Genomic DNA, 21,424 nt, shown 5'->3' with positions numbered 1-21,424 from the left:
TATTCGTGGTAATTTGCGAGTTTGACCGTTGTCAGGTCTGGTCCCTGAGACAGAAGCAACAGCCGTACAAGTCATACAGAAGCGAAATTAGCATAGAGACATTTATAAGGATATTAACATGTGACTTAAGAACATTTCTATTTTGAACTTCCTATGACTGCATATTACCTTCTGTTATTATTAATTGCATATTACCTTATTATTAATTGCATATTACCTTACCTTCTCTGTCAAAATTACTCATTTCGGTAGATGCTTATCAATGGCGACGTAAAAGGAATGCAGATATAGGAGCAGTTGCAGACATATAAAGAGTTTAAAGTGGAAGTACCTTGGAAGGATAGGTATCTGACTGGAGGGAATAGGGGTCGACCCACAAAAGGCACAGCGTTTACTGTTGCCCTTGGTGACCTGGAGCTGGAGAGCAGTGGCAGAGGGACCAGGAAGTCCTGGATGAATGAGCAGGAAAAGGATAAGAGAGACCACCAAAGATAATTAATACAGCAATTCTGTCTATCATTCTATAATAATAATTGTCATTCATTACTACTACTACTACTAATAATAATAATAATAATAATAATAATAATAATAATAATACAATGATGAATAAATTATCTCCCAATACATTTGGATAAAAATGCATAGTTTATTATAACAAAGCAAGCAAAAAGTAAATTCATGAACAGAATGCTGCAGAGGGCATCCTAATGTATCCCTTCTTTTGTTAAATTAATGTTGCACATTTTTCTGTAGGCCTATATTATTTACTGAATTATAGAATAAATGGCATATTTTAGGTCCTCTTCAAAGACCATGAGCTTCAGTCTTTTCTGTTTACACTAGTTGTGGTTCAGGCTGTTTGTGCCATTGCAGGAAGGATAATAGTCAAAGAGGAAGTAGTGAATAATGGATGCAACACAGCTTTCACCCTGTACAGCTCAACCCAGTATAGCGGTCAACCAGCCAATTACTTCGAGAGGACCAGCTCTTGTTTACAGACCAACAGCAACGTGATAGGGTGAAACAATAACAATAGGTGACCCAATTGGGCCAGTTCACTGGCTGCCATTATTTTAACTCTTATTTTAACTCTCTCGCATTTCTCCTATGAAAGGAGAATGTTGAAAACGTAATGTATTTAAATAAATGTCTGTTTTGATGATTTAAAAAAATATATAAAAATGGAATTGACTCCGATATGTCAAATGGTTATATATTTAAAATAAAAAATAAAAACTTGAAAAAAAACTGCAGACCTTGTATTATACAAGTCTAATGATTTTGGTGCGTTCTTACCGGCCGTGGGTGGGGGTTGTTCCTGCGATTGGGGGATGACGGCCGAGGTACAGCCGGCTTCCCTCCGCCCGGGGGGACAAACTGCTCAGAGTACGTGCTGATGAGGTGCTGAGGACTCATCTTTTCTCACCGTTCCCTGGAGAACCAACCGTCCACTTCTGCTCCACGATCTGCTTTAAGACTGTCTGACACTCGAAGGTCAGTGGCAACTGCAGGGCCCCCCGCCCCCCGCTCTCTCTCCTCTCTGGTCACCTGCTAGCCCCTCCTGTTTCTAGTCTCACCTGTCGACCTCTCCCTCTATGCTGCTGTTGTTGTTGTTGTTGTTGTTTTTGTTGTTGTGATGGGTTCTTTTTGTATCCACTAAAAGTAGATTCTGGATTGTGTTTTTTTTCCCATGCAGACTATCACTGGTGTATAATAAATTCATCATTGAAATAACTGATTTACACATTGCCAAAAGCGTTTTCGCAAATTTGTCGTCTTATCAAAAATCTTTTGATTTGATCAGCAGCTGGTCGGTATGTGCACTTGGTGGCACTGAGAGGGGTCCGTTGAACCAGAACATCCCTCCCTGCTACCTGAGCGCCCAGCAGCTAACCTCCCCTCACAGTTCAGTTGATTGAGCCAGAGGCCCCCCCTGCAGGGGCCGATACAGTCTGGTTCACTATCCATTACAGAGCCGCTCACCGCACTCTCCCATCAAGGTCTTATCAAGCTTCCTGCATGGCCCCATTCAAACACACACCAGCGCTCCCTCCTCCTCAGTGGCTTGGCCATCTAGCAGTTAATACGTAATCAATCTTATCACAGCAAAGCGATTGTTCCATCCACACACACACACACACACACACACACACACACACACACACACACACAACCAGGGCCCTCTCACATATTCATGGTGAACGTGGCACAAGTCCATCAATAATTCACCAAGCTTCATGTCTCCTGCGTCCCCCCCCCCCCCCCCCCAGGGTCTCTGTGACAGGACCAGGCTGTTTGTCTCCCTGCAGTGGCTCGCTGGCATGTTTAACAGCCAAACTCCAGTTGGGTCCAAGGCAACAGATGTACAGTAGGAGGGAGGGTGGGCAAAGGCGGCTGATAGCAACGGTACAGCGTAAGTCAAATGATTAGCAGGGGTGTGGATAAGGGTATAAGGGTACAAGATCTGATCCCTGTGCATTGCATTGGTCGCTTTGATTTCACATGTTATATTATAGTTTCTGAGGTTTTCATTCTTATCGGTTTGAATTTCCCTTTTCTTTATACAAGTGACAACAATTGAACAGTTTTTAAATATGCATTCATTGTTTAATGTAAAATAGTCCACAGACCACATGATGTAAAATAAGTACAAAGATCGTATTCTGGAGTCTTTGATTCAAATTCAAATTACTTTCCTCATTCAAATTGTAATTTACATAGGATGTAGGCATTACATAGGATGTATATTAACTCAGTTTCCCTTTCATGGTCTCCTCATTACGTAGACCAGCTGAGCCCAACAGGGACAGAAGCAGGCCGCTTCCTCAGACTTCAAAGCGCTGGTCACAGTCCCAGAACTCAAAGACCATCACACATCCAACCCACATCAAGCATGCTTGGTTTTTAAAACAGACTTGAGTTTTGTGTAGAGGTAGCCAAAATTCTGTAGGAGAAATGCACAAACACACATGCACATGATCTGTTAGTGATTTTGGCATCAGCACAAGCAGATGCCACTTGAAAATGAGTATTCTTGAACAGCTAACTAATTAATTAGCTAGCGAATTAACCAGACAATATGGTTTGATCTGTTTGCTTTGAGGGTCTCTTTTGTTGATTTTGGCATCTGCACAAGCTAACAAGTGAAGGAATCAGACAATATGGTTTGATTTAATCAATCTAAGCAACATAAGCAAAGGTAGACAAACCTGGATGGCATAGTACACTATCCCCAAGTAGGCCGCAATGCATCCTCCCAGGAAGAGGTCAAAGGCCGCTGGTTTCACTCTGGATGAAGAAAACGGGAGGATTCGTTCAGATTCACCTCTTACAGTATGGGCAGGAGTCAGGACAGTGTGTATTTATCTGTGTAGATTCACCCCTTACAATATGGACAGGACAATGTGTATTTATATGTATATATTCAGTCCTTACAGTATGGACAGAACAATCTGTATTTATATGTATAGATTCAGTCTTTACACTATGGACAGGACAATATGTATTTATATGTATAGATTCAGTCCTTACAGTATGGACGGTAATTTTTTACCTGTACATCATCACTGGCTGATTCATTTGGTCGAAAAAGGTAATTTCAGGATCCCTAAGAAAGACATTTGCTAACAATGATGTCAGATGAAATATTGTAATTGTTTTACTATATTATTTAATTTTGATTAAATAGCATATAAAATGCCCAAACACACACACAGACACAGACACACACACACACACACACACACACACACACACACACAACCTTTTGTCCTGCCGGAAGGTGTGCCTGTGGACTTGCAGCAGGTAGCGTCTGAACTCCTGCTCCAGAGAGTTGACTAGCAGCATCTGTCTGGGCTCCTTGTCCAGCAACTGGGTGGCCCGCGGGACAGACGTCAGGAAGGACATGAGGCTGGACAGGCGGCTGTCCTGGAAGTCCTGCAGCCGTGGTGGATGCAGACAAAACACTTAACGTTCAAGTAATCGGGATATTAGAAGCCCTGGTAAGCATCACTACTTAAAGCAAGAACAATCACACCATCTCTTTCAATACATACATTTTCAATGCAGCCATTGTAACTCAGTATACAATATTGTACGTACATAGGAAGTAGGTATTTAAAAAGATAGCTGAGACAGTTTGAAGGCATATATCTAACTAAAATCGAATCAATTCATAGAATGTAACCCAAAGACCCCCTTCAATAATTGTACACAAACACCATTTAAACAGTAGTAAAGCAATACTAGAGGGAAGCAAAAGAGTTCTCACCATGTGACCCTTGAACACTTGCACTTCTTTTGGTGTACCCTAGATGACGACAGAGAGATTTGTAGTGTGTATATAAGAACACTGCACATTTCCAAGAAGTAGCATTTAGTGTGTATGAGTGAAAGTGTGTGTGTGTGTGTGTGTGTGTGTGTGTGTGTGTGTGTGTGTGTGTGTGTGTGTGTGTGTGTGTGTGTGTGTGTGTGTGTGTGTGTGTGTGTGTGTGTGTGAGTGAGTGAGTGAGTGAGTGAGTGAGTGAGTGTGTGCATGCTTGCAGTTCTGTGGTTGTGTGCGTGTGCATGTCTGCATGTACTGTATGTGTGCGTGTGCATGTCTGCATGTATGTTTGCATGTCGGTGTGTAATCACCTTGTCTGAGAGATTAAACATGAACCTGGCCAGGGATTCTGCAATAATAACCCCGTTGCGTTTCAGTTTCCTGAAGTCCACCTGTGACCTGTCAGTCAGAGTTCATCCGTCACCAACACAATCAAAGACAGGAGAGTCAGGCTCTTCAAGTGCGGCCTCTCCCAAGGTAAACAAGTCATAAACAATCAGTGTGTTCAATCTGCACTCACATGGTATCTAGTATGGACCCTCGCAGCTCCGACTTGGGGTCTTCCAGGTGAGACAGAGTGAACCCCGGGATTCTGCGCAGGGAGTAGCGCTCATGCTCCCAGGCGACGGTCGACTCCACCAGGTTGATTTTCTTATGGACCATCTCCAGGCCTACCCAGGGAAACCTAGAAGACACCACCTATACACATACACACAGAGAGGCCGGTGACCGTTGGGCAGTGAAGAGATCACCCATCGGTTAAACTAAGCGGTCGTATTGATTGTTACCTCCTCCAGATGTTGGATGAAAGAATCCATGGGAGAACCTGGTCTAGGAGTGCGGGACACGTGCATGTAGAGCGCATCGCTGTTGGCCAGGGTGTCCAAACACAGAACAAAGGCCACGTTGTCATGCAGGAGGCTGTACTCTGATTGGACGAAAACATGTCGTCAGTTTAGTCATAGTCATCAATGTGTTGGATTTCAATGTGTGTGTACTAGGTCTTAAGGCCTACACACACATCATGTAGGCCATTTAAAGGGGACATATTATACCGGCAGGTATGAATGTGAATAGCCATTACAATCCGTTTTGAAAATGGGCCGCTTCTGACATCACAGGTGGGCGTGTCCACTAATCATACTCACACCTGGTGGAATATTATGTCCCCTTTAAATTCATGCAGAGACATATTAAATAGACCCCACGCCCGAAAGCACAGGGCTCCGCAATGCCCTTCAGCTCGGTGTGGTGTGGAAGTGGTCATTGATTAACATGTGCAAGCGGAGGGAAGCGGATGTGCCTGACGCTGGCTCTCTATGCTTGAGCCTGGGAGTGAGGAGGCCTTTATTCAAATGATTGATTGTAAATGTAGCTTACCTAACATATGTTTGACACATTACAATGCATAAGAGGCAGAACTACAGTGCACAAGAAGTATAATCTCTGGCTCTCGGTCAGTTTTGTATGAAGGAAATAAAGTCAAAGATTTACCAGCATGGTCCAGATTCTCCTCAATCCACTTCTTGGTTCCCAGAAAGTTGTACTTGCCTCCTCCAGTTAAGGAGAACATCAAATTATATCTAGAAATGCAAGAAATTACTGCATTAATGAAACCCATTGTCAATGCAATCAAAGTATCTTAACAGGAAAATGGGTTTTTCCCCATTAAACATTATGTTCACAAATTAACAAAATCATCTTTTAACTGTTGTGTTGTGTTTTCATTATGTTTCACTGAATGCAGTGGAGGTGGATTAAAACATACAACTAAAATCACACTAAAACACATTGCTAATTCCCTTGTATCTTACTGTGGCCTGGTGCTTGCATTGCTGAACAGCCTCTGGAAGAGACGGGCCAGCTCCAACAGAATGGTCACGCCACTGCCGTTTGAGTCGGCTCCATGGGCCAGCCACTGTATGCGTTCACACACAGACCGATGCATTCATACACAAGAAACTACACAAGGATCGTTGTTCGATTCACATGAATGCCGACGCGACACATGGGTTCCCTTAAATCATTCATCATGAAATCAATTGACGATGCATCATTTAACAGTTCAGCAAGCAATCTATCTATATTGTGTCCTCCAACGTGGTAGAGAACGTGACATTCAGATTTGCTCATGATGTAATGCCGAATCGGCTCATAACAAAAACTTGTGCTGGTTGGCAGCTGACGGACTCACAGGAGCAAGCCCGTAGGAGTCATAGTGGGCGGTGATGAGGATGGTGGGCAGATCCATCCCTGCTCCGGGAAGAACACCCTGAAACAACACAAAACAAATATGCTTGAAACGTATGCTTGAAACGTATGCTTGAAGGCGTTTCACCTGGATCATCCATCATTGTGTTGGGAGTAATGGGCTCCTCGCTCACCTCCAGCGTGACTAAGGTGTTGTCGGTGATGGGCTTCATGGGGCTGTTGGAGCCCACCAGGATCTGAAAGCCCATGGCGGTGACCATGCTGCGTAGGACTGGCAGCACACAGAGCATCGTGTCAGCGGCACACACGGACTGCACCCGTCTCATTATGGTTGGGTGTTTGTGTTTATCTCATCTGTCTCGGTTTTTTAAATATGGAGGGTATTGTGCTTTTGTAATGATAATGCACTTTGTGAATTGATCCATTTTAACCTAAGGAAATCAATTCAAGCTCTTCATATTAGCATTTGAATCAACCATTTGTACATACCTCCATTCATCCAGCCACCCATTCACCATCCATTCCTTCAATTCTCCAGCCATCCATCTACCAGCCATCCATCATCATTCATCCAATGTTCCCGCTCACCTCGGACGAAGATGGAGGAGGTTCGACTGGCTGCGGCCTGTTTGACTTCTTCATACATGCAGAGCAGCTGGTCGTCCTCAGGCACCACGTACACGGGAATGAGTGTCTCCCTCTGCAACACCTCGCTCTCACTCACCATGAAGGACTGATGGAGTACAACAGATCATATGAACCGGGCACGGTATTAAGAAGTTATTCACTACAAACTTGTTTATTTTCATCTTCCCTCAGTCTTTGCTAAGAATATTGATATTTATTGCAATAAGCAATGAATATCAATCCTATCGACTATTGAAAAGGGAACAATACATTTATGATTAAAAATATGAATTTGCTGAAACCACTAGAATGGCTGGTAGAGATGCTCTGAAGTAGGTTGTGGAGAGCACTTTAAAGTAGTAAAGTAGAGTTCTCACCTGCACCACGTCCAGTGGAAGGTTGGAGATGTTCTGGGGCAGCAGGATGAATATGGCAGCAGCGTTCTGTCGCTGGGCCTCCAGGTATTTCTCAGTGGTCAAGTCCGACACCTTCATGACGATGCAGCGCCTGGTCAGCACCGGTTCATCCGCCGAGCGAGCCTCTGCGACCACGATGGCCCCGCGACAGCCTGAGAGCGGGAAGATGGAAGAGGTGAGGAGAAGATTTATTCATATAAAAGGCAATGTATTCCAATATACAGCCAGGCAAAAGTATTTCAATTCAATTCATTAATAATCGTCTTTGTTTCTATGCCTTTTAACGCTAAAACGTTCACTGGGTTTATCCTTCAAAGCCAGAGAGGACGAAGATCCCAATGACAAACGAAAAACCATGCTACTATTGGGTAATTCTCCAACAGTTATTGCATCATTTTGCTTTAGCACATTTGAAACTGACTCTGATGGTACCAATTAAACTGACATATATATATATATGTATACTTTTTTTTTTTTTTTTTTGATGGAGCTGTTAACATCCACCATCCTGGGCCTTCACTGCAGGGGCCTTACCATGCTTCTGCTGCCCCAGGTGGTACTGCTGCATCCTGTAGGCTGTGAACTCGTAGGACGAGGCGGCGGTCAGGACCGAGGTGAGGGATGACTGCACGCAGAGCAGCAGCAGAGCCAAGGACAGCATCCATCTTCCGGGCATCGTGACTCCAGAGTCTTGCCTGGATCCTGGTGTGTCGTTATGCACGCATGGTTGCAGAAGTTCAAACACATTTTATATGGATGTAGTATAGTTTCATAAAAGCCATGGATTGAGTGATGTCCTAACATTTAACATTTCGTATTTCAATGTTCAAGTTAAATATGAAACAGATTGAACAGAGACCTTACGAAAATCCACCACAGTATCTTGGGAGCGTGTCAATACAATGCTATGAATGCGTGTATCATCTCTCACACGGTCTCATGTGATCTGCCCTGGATGTCCTCTACAGCTTAAAGACATCTTACTGCCCTTCATCTTCAAATCATCACAAGTTGGACCACAACACCAAACAGCATAAAATGGAGACTCACCCGTCCTGCTGGTAGATATGATTCCTCAGGGTCTCTTATTTTAACTTTGTTCCTTCTCAACATTACTACCTTGGGCGACGCATCACCAAAGTCCTGGGACAGCGAGGTAAGCCAGTCTACCATCTGCTCTGAAGGGATCAGGCCAGGCTAATCACACTTCACCCCCTTCTCTTCCTCAGTCTCAGCCATATACATGTAGATTAAACACACACACACACACACACACACACACACACACACACACAGTTCTGCAGGTAATCCCCCGAGACCCTCCCCCCAGAGATTGCTCAGTACTCTGAGGATAAATTTGCAACTGCTTATCTGACATGGTATGATAAACCCAGAGTAACATATGAAAGCTATGGCAGAAAAAAAAAAGTGATAACTCAAATAACTATTCATTCTAACTCTTCACGCAGCAAACAAGTCCAGAATACTACCTAATAAATAAAAGTGAGGGAATTCCAGACTCCAGATATTTTATATTTATTTTTCGATATGTTACAGTACACCGAACATTAACACTGTTAAATACCAAATGGAATCAGTTCACATTTGTCTATACAATCATAACAATAAGCATCTGGCAAATTAAAAGCATCTCTATGTTAAAATGGATCGTTTCCCATACTTAAAATAAATAAAACATGTACGACTGCTGATCAAATATCCCTCTGTTACAATGCATCACTTAAGGCAGGAGCTACTTAAGTAAACAGTGAGCAACACCACACCACAGTTTGCACACCAATGGCTGAAAGTAGTGTATCTTTGAGTTGGCATGACAATAACAAAAACACAAGATGGTCGCTCCTGAACGGTAGTGTGCTTGCCCAAGCTAAAGGCTGCCTTGCGATGTACTGTCGTAGTACGGTAGTCTTTTCCCATTCAATTCAATTGGGTTGGAGTTGCAGTTGTGTAACTCATACAAGCATAGATAGCACCTAGATGTTAACATCAGATTTTTAGAATAACTGCTATGTTGAGTCCTGTAGTGACAGGCTTACAGGGCGACTTTGCTGAGCGGAGATGAGCAAAGAGAACGCCACTGGCTAAAATGCGCCCGATGCAGTACACATTGATAATCAAGCAAAACAACTTTACTGTTTTACCTGGTCAAAGCATCGACAATGTTCCAGGCAATACATTAGGATTGTAAACTCTGTATTAGGAACACTTTCCTCAGTGTAAATGTGGAACAAATTTCAGGGAGATTTCTTGTGCATTTTGGTGAGGGGGACAAATATCCAAAATTCTAAATACTCATTAGGTAACATTTCAGTTAATAGCCATATGAAATAAGTGATTGTTTGAAAGGTAAGGACAAAATGAACAATGTCCATAATATGGTTTGATATCACTTCAATAACAGGATCGTAATGCTCCGTTCCAATGCATGTCCTCTGATCTAGGTTACAGAAATCAGAAATGGTCCCGTATACACAAATACACAACACATTTTAAGAGCAGTGATGAACTTACTCCATCATGAGCCTGGTTTTCTAGTCACAGTGGCCCAAGCCAGGACTTCCCCATGTCTAGGAGGAGAGCAGAACCCGGCTATTATACGTTTCAATCCACCTAATTAGGAATCGAATACTCAGGGTCTTCAAAACAACAGTCCGTACGCAACAAAACAATGCAATGGCACATACAACAAAATTAAAAAAAAACGACCAGCATGTCAAAATCTCAGTGTAGTCAACAAAAAATATATATATATTAAACGCTTCTATTGGAAATCATAGCGGACAACTGACGGTTTACAGTAAACATTGCCAACGAGCATGGCCTCCAGTCTTTTAAAACACTGAACCATTTCCCTTTCATACATGGTTATTCATGAGTTCAACTGGAAAACTAAGCATTGACCATACCTGTTTGGGGGTGCTACATACGAGTACAGTTTTTCAATTATTATAACTGACAGATAATGGACATTGTTTATGAATCCGTTGACCTGAACACATGGTCAAAAAGGTGATGTGCAAATGTGGAAACATACAAACAAAAAATACTAAAAAATAATACAAAGGAAATAGTAAACTTTTGAAATTACGTAATAAATGAAGAGGGAAGTGCCCCGTGTTGGTAGCTATCTCAGTAAGGTCAAATGTATCACGTATGGACACCAGCAAGACAACAATCTCTCTCTCTCTCTCTCTCTCCATCCTTCAGTTTCATTCAGAAGGATATCAGGGTTACATTGACAGCTGCATGTCTGAGTTCATTCTTGCGAGGGTCACATAGCATGCCCCATTTTCTTCCCAACATGACCCCATTTTGCTATATGGGTTTGGGGGACATGGCCAGCATAACTCCAGGTCTTGCAAACATTATGAAGCAACCAAAATTGGCTATATTTAATTCTCTTTTGCTCACATGGAGTCTGGCAAACAGCAGATAGCTAAGCCTCTTGCTTATTTTGAAACTGCCAATACCCTGCCCAAAGTAAAATTGTCTCCATTTTGGTATTACAGTATTAAGAAAGCCTTGCCCTCCAAGTAAAGACAAGTGAATAAATTAAGTGAACTTGCGTATTCTGCCATTAATTCTAATTAGCATCAAGTTCTTTATTTTCAATCTATGGATATTGCAGCAAAGTGAAGGTAATACTATATGGATGTATGAAGGTGCGACCAATATCATAAGTACTTGGCACTAAAGTCTGTTCATGTAGCTAGAGGCTGATAAACATCTGCATGGGCTGTACACAACGCAACGAGCAACATGCAAAACGGTCTTATGCGTCTTCCTTGTTTTTTTTGTTCTTGGTAAAATACTTAAAGTTAAAATCGACTCAGAATTGGACCTATTTAAGTAGTTATGACCTCACTACAACAGCGGACTGTTTTTAGCTACGTTACTCAACTGTTGGCGATTCAACGACTCCATTAACAGGTGTAGTTATAAGCATTAGCATTGTTGTTTTTACAGTTCCTGTACAATCTCTCACACACACACACACACGCGCATTACCTATAGTCATTCATAAACAGGAAGACAACACAAAGTGATGGGAAGGGTGAACCAAGAAAGGAGGGGGGACAAAAACTACACCAATGGCCGCCGCCTTTCCTTCTGAGACAATTGAAACCACACACAACGCGTGTCATCACTAGGCGCTGAGTGAATGTCTGGTGCACTGCCACAGTGGTCTGGCTGATTCCACATCTTCTCATTCTATTTTCAACAATGTCTGGCCCTTTTGCCCTTCCATAGTTCATTAAAGGAGGAAAACGAAAGACCAACAGAGAAAACAAAAAAATAGGATCATTTTTCAGATTCAAAGTCCTCTCTGAATACACACCCCGGGAGAGCAAGACGCACCGATCCAACCATAGGAGGAGCGCGCGTTCAGAGTGAATATACAATTCGACCCTTTTTCTTGAGACTATATTCTTTTTTTTTTTTCTTTTGAAGCTTCACTAACTATTTCACCAAAGGCCAGCTCTTCCTCTTCTCCAAAGTAACCGGCCATTGGCGCCACCCGGGTGGTTAACTGACTTCAGCATGGTGGGTGGGTGTGTGGTGGGTGGGTGGGTGGGTGGGTGGGGGGGTGTGTGGTGGGTGGGTGGGTGGGTGGGGGGGCGGTGGGTGTAGGGTGAAGGGGTGGGTGGTGGTTCTGGGTGTGTGGCGCTTGCTACTGGATCTGACAGGCCGTGGACGGGGCCGACTGGCAGCAGTAGCAGGTGGGGTTGACGGCCTTGGGCGGGATGAGGTCCAGGTCCTCGTCGTCTGGGATCTCGTCCAGGCGGTAGCCGTCCTTCAGCAGCTGGATGTTCAGGTCCTGGTTGATCTGCTGCACGTGCCCCAACGCCAGACCAAACAAACAAACAAACAAACACAAACAAACACAGGATGTCAGGGGGAGGTTTGCGTCGCATGCCAGCGCTGATTTTTATTCAGCGGGCTCGACAATTTCTTAATCATGTGTGTATTAAAGGGTGAATTCAACCCGAAATTGCTTTATCAAAATGAGAACGGACGGTTTGGGTATCACCAATAATTTGACTTAAATGGATAAAGTTGATAAAGTTGATAAACGGGGGAAGTGAAAACACTCCCAGAGCGGCAGTTCAATTAGCTGCGCAACGTAGCTTAAGCGAGTGAGACATGGGTTTTTGACAACGTTTGACAACGGCCCTCTCCCATGGAACACAAGGAGTCCGTTTTATTCTAAAAACGTTACAACTGCCACGACGGGGAGAGGGAGGTGGGGGGGGGAGGGTTTACTTACCCTTTAAAAAAAGAACAATTTAGAAAAGCATGCATTATTACAACAAAAAGGATGCTTAATGGAGAAACAATGTGTACAATCCACAATGAACACCAAATAAAAGGTAAGCAAGCAGAAGGTGGCACCGTGGGAGGCCTACCACAGGACTAGCTCTCTACGTGGAGCGCTTAGGGGCGTGGTCCCCTGACCGTGGCCAGGAGGGGGTTACCTGGCGTGGGTATGGGACGAGGTGATGGAGGTGATGGTGGTGGTGTGGTTGGGCAGGGTGGTGGTATTATAGACTATAGTGTGTTTATAGATACCTGGTCCCTCAGACATCTCACCTCGGCTGAGGAGTATCCCGATGACGAGTATCTGGACATGTCAAAGTCGTCGTCGCTGAAGAGGAGGAATACATGGCGTTGTTCAATATTACATACTGTGTGGTTGGATATTAAATATAAAAGAAGTGGTTTGTGGCTTCCTTAAAAACAGCAATTTCTAATAGATGAATACATAGAACTCACCAATTAATTATTTGATAGCTTCCTGCTAAATATTTAAACACTGATGCATTTTGAATGAATAATTTTTTCAATGATTCATTTTTCGCTTCATTAAACAAACATTTTTGACCGAGGTGACTGGTAGTATTCAAAGAGATGGAATAAGACACCCAAACCACATACAAACGAAACACAACAGCCATTTGTAGCTCAACCGCCCGCATAATACACACACAAAAACCACGCAAACGCGGCTCGCTCAATTGCATTGCGTCCATCCGGATCAAACCTACCCCGACTAATCATGTGCCAGTGTGAAGCAGCGTAATTGAATCGACCAAGTATAAAAAACGCCATTGTGCCACGGTGAATCACCGCGCATGCCAGTGTGTGATGCAATACAAAGTGATGTAATCTCCTGCTTGTTCAGCGAGGGGCTTATTCCACACGAACGAGGAGCCCTGATCACTGCGATACTCCCGGGGGCTAAGACGGTGCCAGAAGCACAGTCACAGTGGGTTAGGACCAAACCGGGGGAAAAAGGGTCTCAGAGATGGTTAGCTGTCCAAATCCAATCATCTCCCGTGTTAATCAGAGGACCTGTCACTTATAGAAGAGGAGTCCCTGTTCCACTCAAACAGTGCTCCTTAGCCATGTTAAAAGACGTTGATGTTTCAAGTTACGCTACAGAGCTTCAACGGATATGCTTGACTTTATGTTCCCTTTTAAAAACATCAGAATCTGGTATGTAACCATATTTAGTACTTTCATACTGTGTTGCAGAGATGGGGGAAGCAACAAGACAAGAGTGAGGAGGACAACCAGGACGCGCCCTTACCTGTCAGTGTCCAGGGCCACCAGGGGCTTCTCGTCTGGACTCTGGTCTAAGGACGAGTACCCTTTGTTTGGAACCACCAGTCTGAAGCGAGGGAGAGAGAAGAAAACCCAGGGAGAACAGCGACATCAGCCACAATGCACAATGATTGAGAGGCATCATTGCACAACGGTGGGTAAAATTAAATGTCAAGCAAATAAACACAGACCAGCTCCATAACTATCTATTCTAAAGGGAAACACTTTTCTGTGACTCACGCAGGAAATTGGCATTAGTCTGCTGAACCCTGGGCTGTGAGAGCAGCTTATTTCCTTTCTATAAAACCCATGGTTGTGGTCTCCCTTCACATCCCCACTAATCCAGGAGAGACTGCAGGCCAACAGGGGTACGGCCGACTCCCACAATAGAATCACAATTATTGTTTACACTCACAAATCCTGAGCCTTATGAAGAACCGTGGTGCGTGTTTGGGGTTATTACATCAGGAAGGAGACAGCTTCCCAGGTGGGTTAGCAGAAAATAATGAGGGCCTCTGATGTCTGAACCGTTATGCATTTGAATTTCCTCAAACTTTATCTGTAGTTGCTGTACATGAGCCTTGAGGTGGTTTATACAGTAGGCCTGGTTATTACCTCCTAGCCTGGCTCCGCCCGCCCACCTACTTCCGCCCAAATTTCATTTTCCCTTCAGTAGTCAGTCTGGGGCTGGGGCTTGTTAGTGGGATTTTGCCCGAACAAATTTCTGTGTGACCAATCAGCGAACAGAGGAAGTGGCTGAGAACGATGACGCCGAAGTAGCGACGTATTGTCAATGACAAGACCCAGCCTCGACAGTTGACTGCAAACATTATCTCTGTCCTTACTATAGAATATTAATGTAGAATTTGTAATTGTTCCTTGAACTCTAAAATTAGATGAACAAAACCTGCAGCTATCGTTGACAGACATCTTCACGCTTCATCTTGTTTTGTTTGTGTACACAGCCTGTGCATGCGCGCAACGTAGTTTCCGGCCGGTCCCGGCGTATGACATACGTCACGACCAAACGCTATTGCGATTGGTTATGGCAGATCCAGAGTGGCACTGGGCAGATCCAATAGTTTTAAACTTCAACAGACACCCGCCTCCAAGTGAGTGAACGTTTGCCAATTACAGCAGTTCCAGACCTTCTGTAGAAATTAAATGAAGTACGATGGTCTGGTAGCACCAGGCTAGTTATTACCTTGTCCTGGCGTTCTTCTTGGGCTGCTGGTTCACAGGACTTCCCACCGTACCATTCTTCACGGATCCCTTCCTGGCCAGATCCCTCTGTTTCTCTGAGCAACCACAGGATATGACATCACCGCTTAATATCACATGTTTAAGAGCACCAGCACTACTCTTGCCATGCCTGATTTTTTTTGTTAAAATAGCTTTCCAGAGAAGCCGATCTCTAGTCTAGCTTTCTATTTATTTTGCAGATGCTTTTATCCAGAGTGGGCGGCTAGTCATTAGGAGCAGGTAAGTGTTGGGCAGCTTGCTCAAGAATGCCTACTGGTAGTCTGCGTCCAATGGGATCAATCCCAGTACATCTGTCAAACAAGACATCCTATCAATGACACTATCCTGCTCACTATCATGAGCAACTAGATATATTTTTCTGTGTGTGTTGCGCTGCATGAAAAGCAATATTGAAAGACAATCAATGCATATCAGTTTACCAGTCTTCTCTACGGTAATGTCTACCCAATGCAGCAAGCCACCATACTTTACATTAATGCAGTTAGGGTTATATTATACTTATTGTTGACATGACTTAATCCTGTCCAGGCCAACATATAAAGTGGACTAAAGAGAGGTGAGGAAAACGTGTGAGTCGGTCATCTGAACAATGACTTAACTTCAACCTGGCCTCTCTGGGTGTTTTAATCTAGCAGGCTAGCACAGAGCGAGCACTTGCTAAAACTGAGCTACTCACTACAACTCACTATTGATCGAGCCACTCAAGATGGCAGACTTCACGAGCACACGGGTCGATATTAATTTAATACTGTTTTAGTAATATGCGTTGCTTTTAATAGTCAAATGGACTAACCGATTTCCAGAAAGCAGATATACTGTGATATATTTAGCATTAAATATACAGCATTTATAACAAACAATTATTCTTGATAAATGACTTGCTGGAATACAAGGGGGGTGTACCCACACACCTTATATACAACATATTATTTAAAAATCCATCAGCAACTGTGTCTTTCTAAAAGGGCAACATAGGCACCAACTCAGTCCCTAACCTTGCTATGACACTATGAGGTATGATTTATTGATGTGCCTTGTGGATGTGGTAGTACCTATTTGAACTTGCAGGGGCGAGGGCTTGTAGTTCATGGCCACCGTCTCTCCCTCCCTGGTATCAGAGTCGGCCTCGGAGGTGGAAGAGGCTGCAGGGTCCTGAAAGAAATAATATTATGACAAGAATTCTCAACAGCTTTAATGAAATAGGTTTTGGTTTATAAGGAGGCATACAATAGTTTAACTTAGATAGTATAGTATTAATTCATAGATGATATTCAATATAACTTGATCAATTATCATTTATTTCACTTAGTGGGAATAATGGCAATGGCCTTCCCAACCTGTGCTCTATGCAGGGTTGAACCATATTCAACCCTGCATCCATCCAGTATACACCGGCAGCCTTTGCTTAGGACCTGCAAGCATCCCATTCCCCAGAAGGGTTGTAGCTAGCCAACATGCTACCGTGGATGCCAGGGGTCGACAGACCCAGAGAGCCTAGAGAGGGGGTTCTCTAGCCTCTCACCGGCGCTGACAACACAGAGAGGCGAGGTCGTGGGAGAACAGAGGGGAGGGGGTTCTGTTGGATGGGAGGTTTCCTGACGTACAGAGAGCTAGGGCTGGGGCTTCACTGGCCTGGGCCTTGGCTAGCTCCACCAACAGAGGCCGGCATTATGTTTAGCCTACAGGCCTGCTCTTGTTGCATACGGGGAGGACTCCACAGGGACACATGGGGAAAAGGCTGCCAGGCGCCGCCTCACAATTAGCCTGCATTCACTGGGATAAATCAGACACTATGCTTCCAAAAGAGAAAGAGCAACAAAGCAACTCCATGACACGGGCATGATGTTGCAGCTCAAACGTGAAACACTCATCTATACAGAAAACGTCCAGACTGCACAAATTAGACTGATATAGGCTACAGAGAGTCATTGTTTGTTATCCACATGATTCTTTTTTCTCATGGCAACCTCATTAATGGGGAAAATCTCAATGTTAGAATGATTAAATAGAGGCTTGGATGCAGATATGGCCAAATTCAGTTTTGCTCCAAACATCAGACAGAATGATGTGATATACCAAATAAATAATCCAATCACATGGGGCCTAACGAAAATGAACGTGTCAAGACAGTGGGACAAAAATTGTGTGTCCAATCAGATTTGCTTTCACACATCCATTTTAAACGGTCGCATCCTGCAAAAAGGTGTGATCAATATGCCTGTGGCATCTGGAACGACACCAAGAGAGAAGATTGAACATAATTATCATCACGTAACCACAGAGTTATCAGCCACCAATCATTTCAATCCATATTTCAGAGATGAACTGAAGATCCTGTTCACTATAGGATCCGCTGCTACGCAACGAGCCGTATAGTTGTTTACTGTAATCCGTGGGGTGGCCAGCTCAGGTGAATACAATAGAATCATCTGGTGGTCACGCGCCATCCGCTGGCTGAAATAACAAATGTGTGCTGCCGAGGAAACAGAATACAGCCCACTCCGTCTCAAACGAAGGCACTGGAGAAGGCATGGTGCAGGACTGAGGTGTCCTCGTAGAAGGAGTCTCCCCTGCAGACATGAAGCCTTTCATGGCCCTGGTGACAGATAGGCACGTCCCTTGGATCATTAGGCCTACGCTGCTGCGCAATCGCTCTTCTTCCTGCCGGGTTTTCACACAAGCTTTCACTGTAGGAAGATGGAGGTTTGGTCTGTTTGGAAAACAACCCCCATTGGAGGCTTTTATCAGAGCCCGCAGTGAATAATGAAAAGGGGATTTAGCATCAATGAGGTCATCAACGAGGGATCTGCCGGCTTCCTTTAACGGGAAATATCAAAAGAAATAGAGGGTCTATTTCTGGAACTGCTGGTGGGTAAGTGATAGGCTATTGGGACCCATGACAACAGGGTGTCCTGTGCTTGAATTTAAGCTATATATTCAACAGTTATTCGCCGAAGGCGAAGTGAATAGTGCTACACTAAAACACTATTCGCGGAGCCTGATGTGAATAATTGTTTTAGTATATACTACAAGTGAACACTTCAAAAATAAACAAGATAACACTTTTTGCCGGGATTTATTCGTTTTTATTAGCGTTACGAGACGACAGTCACGCTCGCTCCACAATATCCCGAGTTTGAAATCTCAATCATGGGATATTGCCCAATATCCCAAGATAGCAAACCAATCAAATTGCGCCATCTTAGGGGGTTCACGTGTAGCATATACTAATTCAATATATATTTCAAATTTATACTTAAAGAAATGTGTGATGGGAAAATGGGCACGCATTTTCTCTGTGCTGGCCTTGAGTACAGTGCAGTTTTAGGTCAACAATAACTGATCAATGAACTGCTTTAGGTTTTGCTAAACCAAATAACAATAATATTATACCAAGTTGTTGATCAAAATATAATATATAATACATGGTTGAGGACTTGGTCCGGATACTTGGGTGAGCACCCGGATCTGCAACCATCTGATAGAAAAACACTGATTGGGCATGTACAATCAACTCTGACCTTCAGAAACATTCATGCACATACTCAGTCTTAAGCACTTTGCCATATAGAAATAAATAGTAATAAGTGTGTAAGTGTGTGTGCGTCTGTGTGTGTGTGTGTGTGTACTACACGCACACAATGTTACACAATGATTGAGGAAGTGACCTCTCCGTATGTCCATTTTTATCAGCTGGTGTGGTGGGCTGTTTTACGGCCTACGATGATGAAGAGGCACTATGCTGCTGACGCAGTGGACAACAGCAGATTGGTGGGATTACACATCACTGCTTCCTCTTGGCCAATAGGAGACTGGTATTAGGTGATCAGCAGGGGACAATCAGAAAATGAATAGGTATTGTGAATAGGAATGACAATGGCACCGGAGCTACAATATAAAGGCTATCCCAATGTCACACAAACTCAGAAAATACCAAATCAGATTAAGGTGACCTTACAAGAATATTACACTTGACTGGGTCGTGTTCCAATAACAACACTATACTCATACATGCATGAATGAATGCGTGGAGACAGACATGTGAACACTCAGGCACTAAGCAAAAGTAGACAAGTGTGTCTTGTTTCTGAGGACATGCTCGAAAGCCTGCTTGACATGCCCTTTATCATTGTGTGTACATCACACTGCTTTTGTTTATGACTTTGATTTAATGCACAATCCTAATGACAGGATTGGACAGGGGTCCAAGTGATACAGTAAGGCCATCATAATATGACACGCCTCCATGAACTAACATGCCAACATGAACTTGTTAATGTTGTTTCCTTGACATCAAATAGGATTATCCACCACTGATGCATGCCTACTTCCTTGGACAAATAGAATTGCATACAGATTTACGTCAGTACAGAGGGCTTGTCAGATTACACCTGACCAATCTACAGTCAGAGGAATAACATTAAATTGGAAGTGAAAGAAAACACACAAGCGTTCCACATTTCCAAAATGCTAACATCATAACAAATAGGATGTGGAATGAGTGAATTCTACCAATACTGGTGATCAATGTTTTGAATGTCAACCTCCATAATTCAGGATTAACTCATCTCTACCAAAGATCACATTACAACCCAGTGGAGGAAACTAATCAGATTATAACAGCAAGACGCCCCTGCATTATAAAAGGAAAGTTTTTTCCTGCATTCTACCGTGTGCTAAACATGCATGGACATGATGAGCAATGAGCACCTCCGACTGGGCCAACACTGTGATGGGACAGCTGTTTGAGATGAATGCTGGGTAACTGGGCCTGGCCGGATAGGCCTATACATACAACTGACCCGTCGTCACTTAGATGATGAGGTATGAATACCAAATATTGTATTGACAATTTGGGATCGTGTTTCTTAAGTTTCAGTGAAAATATATGTAGCGTATTTAACATGACCATGCTCAAATAGTACTAGGCCTATACTTTGGTCAGCCGCCAAGGCAATAGTCCGCAGTCTCGGCTGGGACAGAAACCAACTAGAGAACAAGCAGCTAGAATTTCAGATGGACAAATAGAATATATAATAGTACAGCTATACTCCTCGTATTTCTTCGGGCAGGAGAATCATTTAGGCAAACGTCATCATTATTATAGCAACATAAAATCAGCCCGTATAGCCGTTTAACGTCGCTGATTTAATTGTATAGCAGTGGCAGATTGCTTTCGACGGTCCATCATATTTCCGATAAGACACCAGGAGCTCACAAGACAAACCATTTAGTCTAAACGAAACACTTCGCACGTTTAGAATCGGAGGAAATAATGTGATGGAAACGTCTAGTCTGCTCACCAGAGGCTGCGTCTCTCCGTTGACAGGAGGCACTTGGAACCGGTCAATTTCTTCCATCATTTTCGCGAAGGACTGCTGATAAAGTTGGACCGGTTTTATAAACAAGGTTTCTACACGCCCTGGTTTTGATTTGATATGCAGGATCTCCCGTTATTTTGCATTATACCAGGCAGTTTGTTTTCCTCCAATCTGGCAGAGGTGACTCGACAGCTAAACAGCAGCACCGCCCAACTTCCGGGTTATAGGAATATAGATGTAGCCAATCACAGAAGAGATCATATTCGAACGTTGCGAAATAACAGCGGTGGAGTGGAGAGAGGACAACAAAGGGCATGATTATGTTAATAAATTCAGGCATATGCGTTTGGCTTGATTGTGGAATAACAAATTTCCTTTGATTCTGTAATTCTTGTGTATACATTCACGGGAATCGCTGTACTACATGTGTTTAGGGATTAATTTCCATTTATTAAATAGTGGTCTATGAAAACATAAATTTAGAAGTACTACAGTATAGATTAAATACTAAATTCGGGTGGCACTGCAAAGTGGTACTGCGTCATGTTTTAGTTAGGATGAGAGAGGGTCCTGTATTGTAGCGTTATCCCCGTATACCGCAATGCAATTTCCGGTATTTAACTTCCTATGAA

General features: G+C 43.4%; 2 protein-coding genes across 3 annotated transcripts; both read right to left on the bottom strand.

Moving 5' to 3' along the window:
* Window positions 1-2,890: 2,890 nt before the first annotated feature.
* LOC311338180 (BOS complex subunit ncln) lies at window positions 2,891-8,257 on the bottom strand (the record flags this gene model as incomplete). The annotated part of the gene is made up of 15 exons (XM_084463425.1): window positions 2,891-2,947; window positions 3,213-3,291; window positions 3,557-3,610; window positions 3,767-3,939; window positions 4,274-4,312; window positions 4,639-4,726; window positions 4,848-5,026; window positions 5,116-5,255; window positions 5,822-5,910; window positions 6,142-6,245; window positions 6,522-6,599; window positions 6,712-6,809; window positions 7,127-7,271; window positions 7,543-7,733; window positions 8,116-8,257. 15 exons carry the CDS (start codon window positions 8,255-8,257, stop codon window positions 2,891-2,893), a joined length of 1,656 nt encoding a protein of 551 aa, XP_084319551.1.
* An 844-nt stretch (window positions 8,258-9,101) lies between these two features.
* Window positions 9,102-20,977, bottom strand: fam219aa (family with sequence similarity 219 member Aa). 2 transcript variants are annotated; one of them, XM_084463790.1, is made up of 6 exons: window positions 20,775-20,977; window positions 16,524-16,623; window positions 15,413-15,506; window positions 14,195-14,275; window positions 13,174-13,249; window positions 9,102-12,433 (listed from the first exon to the last, which is right to left on the bottom strand). In XM_084463790.1, the coding sequence occupies exons 1-6, from the start codon at window positions 20,832-20,834 to the stop codon at window positions 12,275-12,277; spliced, it is 570 nt and encodes a 189-aa protein (XP_084319916.1). In that variant the 5' UTR covers window positions 20,835-20,977; the 3' UTR covers window positions 9,102-12,274. The 2 variants fall into 2 exon arrangements, with proteins under 2 accessions (XP_084319916.1, XP_084319917.1); XM_084463791.1 differs by having other exon boundaries at window positions 13,195-13,249.
* Between the last annotated feature and the right edge of the window lie 447 nt (window positions 20,978-21,424).

The sequence above is a fragment of the Micromesistius poutassou genome, assembly GCF_964030765.1.
Source record: "Micromesistius poutassou genome assembly, chromosome: 2".
NCBI lineage: Eukaryota > Metazoa > Chordata > Actinopteri > Gadiformes > Gadidae > Micromesistius > Micromesistius poutassou.
Note: the sequence above shows the minus strand (reverse complement) of the source record. Positions and strands in the feature narration are given on the sequence as shown.